Source organism: Cupressus sempervirens, chromosome 3, assembly GCF_028749045.1.
Source record: "Cupressus sempervirens isolate cs-2001-9-10 chromosome 3, ASM2874904v1, whole genome shotgun sequence".
Classification (NCBI taxonomy): domain Eukaryota; kingdom Viridiplantae; phylum Streptophyta; class Pinopsida; order Cupressales; family Cupressaceae; genus Cupressus; species Cupressus sempervirens.
In genome coordinates this window covers 111,117,436-111,125,224 of record NC_143120.1, presented here as the reverse complement: position 1 = coordinate 111,125,224, position 7,789 = coordinate 111,117,436, and the positions used below count along the sequence as shown (strand labels likewise).

Below are 7,789 nucleotides of genomic sequence, written 5' to 3'. Positions count from 1 at the left end.
GTCATTATAGAAAATTAAGAAAGTAGAAATGCTACCATTTGGCATTCTAATAAAACTTAAACGATACAGTTAAACTGCTATGAAAACTCACTTCAAACTTTTGTGCAAGAGAACATTTTTAGATTGGAACATTAAACATGTTTATGAGCTCAATGTAGACAGTGTCAAAGGTCTGTAGCTATCTTCTCTGACACATGGAACAAAGGTTCTTGACATTATCTTTATCCATTACAGTTATATCCAGGTATATATTTTTTGTTTTGAATGAAAATCTCAGTTTTTTTAAGGTTCTTGATAGCCTAGATAGCAAAATCTAAATTTAAAATATCCTCTAACTAAAAAAACAATTGGAAATACATAAAGCTCATTAATAAATTTATCACTCTTGCTAGAGAGAATTTTATCTCAAGTCTTATTTTGCTTATGTTTAGCTTGAGGAACTACCTTGTTATATTTTAGACCTGTTATTCGGGCCTACCACTTACATTCTAAACATTCCATCATGCCCAGTCAACAATTGGAGAACTCATAACCAACTATCATAAATAAGTTGCTGAAAGTAAGTGCGTAATTTATCCTCAGCACATACAATCCTGTGCCCCCTTCTGTGAATGCAATTTAAGGACAGACCCATCACTATCATAAAGTTTCCAAAAAAATCCTTATGGGAAAAAGATTATTGTAGTCCAAAGTGACATTTCCTGAGGTATGAAGAGGGGATTTGAGTAAGGGCATATCAGACAAATTACTAAACAGAAGGCAATAGAATTCGACATCTGCCGTAGACAAGCTTAGAATCAGAAAAAAAACAATGAAGCTGAAGGCAAAGGCAAATGAAATTATTAACATACCAAGATGCTGCCTATTATTTATCTGTATCACCTTTTCCAGACCACCCAAGTCCTGGTCTAGATACTTTTCCTTGTTCTTCTTCATAGTTGCGAGCATTTCGTAATGAAGCCTCAAAGTCAGTAGAATCAAGTGCAACAGGAAGCAAACTACCCATGTCATCAGTTGCTCCAAAGCCTCCAGCTCTTTCCACATCGTCAGGAGTCATGGTTGACTCCATATTGAAGTCAACAACAGCCTTTCCTTGGCTATCAGTTTCTTTTAATTCTGTGTTTATAACTGCTTTAGACTGTAATTCATCCACTATGTTGCTTTTATCAATAACTGATTCCTTCCTTTCAGCACCTGAGCTTCCATCCCAATTCTTATCTGCATTAACTCAAAGATTCAGTAATTAACAAAGTCTGTCATTAAACATAATAGGGTGCATACAGATACATAAATGCTGGTTCAAAATAATTAGCAATGACAAAATTTCTTAGTATGCCAAGAAGAATTCTACAGAGGAATTTAGGACCATAATATCATCACTATGTTTTAAAAAAACTATTTATATTGACATTTATTTATTTTAAAACTAACATTACAAAATAGCTCTTAAGCTAACAAAATAAATTCAAACTTACTGTGTACATAAAAACTAAAACGTAGCCAACATATATTTGTAAAAGATACAGCAAATATATATTTGAAAAGAAAAACTAAGTACAAAATAATCCTCAAGTAGGAACATCACACTTCTACAATCGATCACATTGATCAGTATCACTACTGTTTTTGGATCACAATGTATGATCCGCAAAATGATGAAAAAACTTCTATACAATCTAATCTAGAAATTACAGTAGCCAACTCTTAAATAAATTAAATCTAATAATTTTTGAACACTTGTACAGTAAATGAAAGAGCTCTTGTGGTTCATTCCATAGTGTGACGGTTATGTTGTCCCATTGTTGATATTGCCACTAAGGTCCAAACCCCTGCAGGAACATTGTGATTGTAGGGTTGTGTACATGCTGATACAATGTTCTGGTGGATTTGAATCTTAGCATTGATGTAGCTCACATTCATGCCTAGTGGCCTAGCAGGCTTTCATGCCTATGACTTTGTGGTCCACACTCTTGCTAGGCTGGTCCCAAATTCACCAATCCGAAATAAATAAATAAGATAACTCTTATATAAAAATAATTCTTCAATAAATAAAGTAGCCCTTCAAATAAAATAGAAATAAAACAATGTCAATTAAATAAAATAGTTCTCCACTAATATTTTCCAGCATTCTTTAGATGGGTGTATTTAAGATGTCGATACTAATTTATATACAAGTTGAATTAAATAGTTAAGGTCCTGCTCAAAAGTATGTCCATGTTTTATATCTCTTATACTACAAGTAACTCATAACTATATTTGTCTAGAATACAACCGATGGAAATGGTCATCAATCAAAGAGGAAAGGAATTGCAATAAATAAAAAATCCAATCATTTGATTGTTAGTCCTTGAGCTCAAGGTCGAATGTGTTTCCGACTTGCCCAAGGAAAGCCCTGGTCCCTACTCTGATTCAAACCCAACTCAAGGTCGGTTCCGGTCCCATGTGGATTCGGATACGGTGTTTCCGCCCACAAACTTTCAGTTTGGCCAGAACAGACCCGAGCAAACCCAGGGAGAATTTTGTCATGACCCCATCCTGCATAGAATAGGAAGGATTATAAGATTAAATATTAAATATGAAAATTAATTAATTAATTATTCAAATACAAAACATTAGTAAATCGATTTTTTTTAGGCATAGTAAATCGATTATTAATATAAGTATATATTACTAAAATATTAATATAATATATGTAAATAAATTTATATAGATCTAACAAATATAAATTAAATAAATAAATATAACATACCATTAACACAGTGATAATATAGCTATAATATAAATATAGTATAATGTGATATTAAATAACATAATATCATAATCTTTATAATAACATTGTTGTAAATAGTATCAATGTCTACTTGACTTAATCGATGACAGGGCAAATGGAGCACTGTGATACCATCACCATGAACAAAGAATTAAGTATGAGAAATAGAGTCAGGATACCATGTCAAAGCACATAGTGGATACACAGACCGAAGAGACACAGTGGACGCAGCATTTGCAAGAAATAATAGTCGAGATATGCAGAAATGATTACAGTCAATAAATCTCCCACATATTATGAAGAATTTGGAGATAGTGGACTCAACAGCATTTAATAATTGATTTGCTAATCAAACTCAGTAACTTGATCGATTTTAGAGTTAACGTAGAAGATTGTCAAGAATCAATGATGGAGACTTAGTATTGGCTAAGAGTAATAATCAGGATTAAGGTATGAGGAGATGCGTCAGTTGCCAAGCAATGGATGCAACCCACCAATACCATAAGGTATTTTACAAGGATCTTCATAAACAACAAAGGCTGTTTGGAGATTAATAGGGACGGTAAAAATCAACAGGGGCATCTCAATATGAGGAAAATGATAAACCAGGCATTGAACAACAAGCATCGTAAATATCCACCGAGTAGGCATATGACATAATTATAGTTGATATAATCTGCATGCTATACTACAGATCTAAGAATAAGGAAGCAGAGAACCATATTAAATTCAGTCCCACAATTTGGGATCTCAGCTAAGTAAAGAAGGGAATCCAAAATATCAATCAGAAGAAAAGCATCGAACAACTAGAAAAAGATAAATTAATTGTTCTGTTGTCCATTCCAAGAATCATCAAATAAAAAATAAGGACATAGAACTATACAAGTAGAATGCGTTATCCTTCAGCAATCCAAATTCTTAATACCAAAGAAAGTCTAAAGATAATGTGCAACTTTCAGTAGCATACTTCAGATCATCATAAGTGGGATAACTACCAATCAAAATATTGTAAAGCATATCTTCCATGGTCAAACCCAAGGTGGCTAATTCTTCTGATGGCATATTTCACATTACCAATGCACAGAAGATCATTCCTCCATAGTTGTTTGCTTTCATATCGAAGGCAACAGAGATAATACTATTAATGTCCCCATGTATTAAGTGCAAATACAGTACTCAAATCATCTTGCAAATATCAAATTGATGAGCCAAATATAGTTGTTATATCGATATTAATTATATAACATAAGAACAGTCATTTGAGAAGTGGGAATATGAACAACCATTCTTACTTTTATTAGGGACTTTTAGGGAATAAATCTCTTCTAATTGATCGTTAAAAGTAAATTATTCATATTTCATAGGATTAAACGAAGAGGGACATTGCAAAATTCACTCACCAACGCACCATTCCATCAAATTTGGCAGTTTTTTACTCTTTTTGGCTCCAAAAAGCTCTACTTGCACACATAACCCTAAAATATTGCATGAATAGATCTAAAAGGAAAAAGAAGACTCATTTTTCATATTGTGAATGAAAGTTTTTGAAACAATTGTGTTGTTGAATTTCTTTTCTTGCTTGCCATTGAACAGATAGAGTTGAATATTGACCATTGAACACTCCAAGCTGGCTGTTGTCCTATCTGTTGGCAGTTTACAGAGCCGCCTGTTATACCTGCCATTGTCTTCTCTATCTGAGCTATACATTCCAGAATTGGTTTGTTGATTCTTTATTATTTGTACCATAAATGATAATAATTGGAAACGGTTGCCTGTCTGTAATTTATTCTATTGCCAGTGATTATTTTCTTCATATTACAATAATAATTAGTTTCTATTATTGTCTATTATTATTTAATGGTTATCTATTTGTAATTTACTGTAATTTACTGTAATTATTAGAATGTTTCTAATATTTAGTTAGTTGTTAGTTAATTATTAGCTAGAATAGAATGTTTCTATTCTTTACGATCGTTTCCTAAGGAAACATCATTGATTCATTTGTATATATTGATCTATTGATCACTGTTAATAACAAGCAAATATTTTACCTATTACTTTGTAATATGGTATCAGAGCAAATACTTCAAAAAAAAAAGTCAATGTCTTTTCTATTCAAAAATAATTTCCAGCCTAGGGATTCAATCTGCAAATCATGCCCTTTTGTTGGTCATTTTTGGTCATTTTTTTCTGCCTTTGCAGGGTTTTGAAGTTGTTGTTTTTTGGAGTTATTTCTGCTGCAAATCCTGCCCAGTGAGTTTTTTCTGCAACTCGTGGTCATTTTTTCTGCAAAACACGGCAGCCGTTTTCACCTGTTTTATGGTTGTTTTTTGATTATTTGGAAGCGTCTAGGGTTTTTTAAACCCTCAGTATTAGATTCGCGCTTTTTTCCATAGTTGAAAAACTTGATTTCAGCAATATATCGGCTCGCCCAAAAAATTTGTAAAACTTGGAATCACCAAAAACTCAGCAAAATGATCGACAATAAATCGGTACTTTTATCAAACATTTGAAATGTATTTACATATCTATTACTATGATGTATTTGCATAAATTACCATATAATTTTTTTAAATCTTAAATTATATGTAAAACTATAAAAATATTGGCATATACATCAATTATATATAAATATATTTTGGTAATATATATTATTAATGTATTTACATAAATATATATATATAGATATATATATTTTACATATATATTATTGATGCTTCTTAATAATATTTTAGTTATCTTCTTCCACATTTTAATTAAAATAATATACATCAACAGTTTTAAATTTGTAATTATTTTCACTATCTTCCTCAGCCATATAAAATGTATCGGCATATACATCAATTGTATGTAAATTATATGTAAATGCATAAATTACTACATATTAAATTTATATAAATTATAAATACATCAATAGTATATAATCATAAATTATATGTAAATGTATGTAAAATGGATTTACTTTTAAAAGAATCAAAAATATATAAACAGAAATTATATGCAACTGTATTTAACTAAATTATTAATAAACATTGCCAGGTGCTCTATCTTTAAAATTTCTTAACTCTTTCCATTGGGTCATCGCTGTCGAGGACTTTAGTTGCCATGAAATTGGATTGGGATCCTGTCAGCAATTATAAATAAACAGGATACCCATTTAGTTCCATCGAGAATTATTATCAGACTGGAAACCCTAACGCAGAAATTAAATCGCGTTTAAGTTGACTATATTCAACAATATTTGGGAGATTAAATCGTGTGATTGTGTGATTTAGTCAAAAAAAAATAGCAGCAATATTTTTATTAAACTTGCTATCGAGTTTTTGAGCAATTAAATTGGAATCCATTTCCTATTACGATAATAGATAGTTTCTATTACCTATGTTTGGTATCTAATGGTTATCTATTGCAATCTTCTATAAATATTAGAATGTTTCTAATATTTAGTTTTATGTTTCTAAAATAGAATGTTTCTATTCTTTATGATTGTTTCTTAAGGAAACACCTCTTGTATAAATTGATCTTTTGATCATTATTGATAACAAGCAAATATTTTCCAATTACTTCGTTGTAATATCCCTTGCCCAAACGGACTGATTTTAGCTCAAGGAATATTGTCAAACACTTGTATGCTGCCTTTCAATGCTAAGAAATTTAGAATGTTCGCAAATGATATTACAATGCCTCTTACAATGAACTAATATGCAAGTGCAGTTTTTTCGATACTTTCAATGCATATACATGGAAACTAGATATGGAATGCATACCTACAGCCACCTGACATTTTGACAAACAATTGACATACAACTATTATGCCGATCATATATGTTATTAGATGGACATTTCGTCAAACAAATGGTATACAACATGAATCTCCTTTATTGAATTCATTCTCATGTACAATGTTGCTATGAGTTTGCCAAGACAAATGGGCTTACAATAATGACTACAGTAATGCCAAAATCTGATTCTGAATTATCACAGCAAAATCATATGCCTAAAAATTACAATGCTAACTACTAATAGTTGCAAGAGGAACCTAATAATAGAGATGCCCAAGAATGGAGATGAATCAAACATAAATACTATAGCGCGGCATCATGCATGCGTACTGTAGTAGCCAAAATGTGTTCTCCAATTTAAGCACAAATAGAACTCCAGAATGAAGCTCTCCCGAATGCCAAATTCAATGGATATTTCACCACCTCAAATGGTTGCAACATTGAAGAGTTGACGTTCTCTAATGGATGACTGAAATCAAAAACCTTAGTTTATTCTCCCAAGTTTATATCAAATGCAATTCACAATAATCGGATGATTAACAATGAAGCTCTCACCTCTATTTATTCTTTTTCTTCACCCTTTTAAAAGAAAATAAAATATTATTTAATTGCATTATCTAGAAGCTTTTTCCTTTCCAATACAATAATTAGTTGTATTTCTATAAAATGCACTCTCTAGAAGCTTCTCCCTTGCAATACAATAATTAATTGTGCTTCTAGAAAATTAAATCAAAAAAATATAGTCACCTTTTAATTTTAATTTATTTAATGACTTTATAAGAAATTAATTTAATCAATTTCTCTTTATTTCTCCACTTAGCCTTCAAAGAATGTAAAGGCTAAGAACTCCACTGAGATGCTAAAAAGATGGGGACATTATAGTCCGCCCTCCCTGAAATTGCTTGTCCTCAAGCAACTTCAAGTCCGGATGCTACAAAATCTCCTCATTCTCCCATGTCACATCCTCTACTGGCATGTCCTACCATTTCACCAAATACTCTCTTATAGTACACCGCCTCAAGTTCCTTTCCCTGAAATCAATAATAGCCTCTGGCACCAATACCAATTTTCCCTCATCATCCAAGGGTGGAAGCATTGTAAAAGGAACAATATGATGTTCTAGCGCCTTCTTGAGGCGTGACACGTGAAAAACATTGTGCACCTTGCTCTCCGCCAACAAATCTAACTCATAAGCCACCTCTCCCACTTTCATGTTAACCCTGAATGGACCATAGTA

The 7,789-nt window shown here is 31.7% G+C and overlaps 1 protein-coding gene across 2 annotated transcripts in view; it reads right to left on the bottom strand.

Moving 5' to 3' along the window:
• Positions 1-354: 354 nt before the first annotated feature.
• The window catches only part of LOC149565028 (uncharacterized), an 80,202-nt gene continuing 72,767 nt past the window's right edge, over positions 355-7,789 (bottom strand). The window contains exons 3-4 of one of the 2 annotated variants that reach the window (XM_089818574.1): positions 852-1,218; positions 355-701 (exon numbers count right to left, since the gene is read on the bottom strand). In XM_089818574.1, the coding sequence (XP_089674700.1) occupies positions 866-1,218 (353 nt within the window). In that variant the 3' untranslated portion in view covers positions 355-701; positions 852-865. The remainder of the gene's footprint in view (positions 702-851; positions 1,219-7,789) is intronic. The other variant, XM_089818575.1, reaches the window with a different exon arrangement.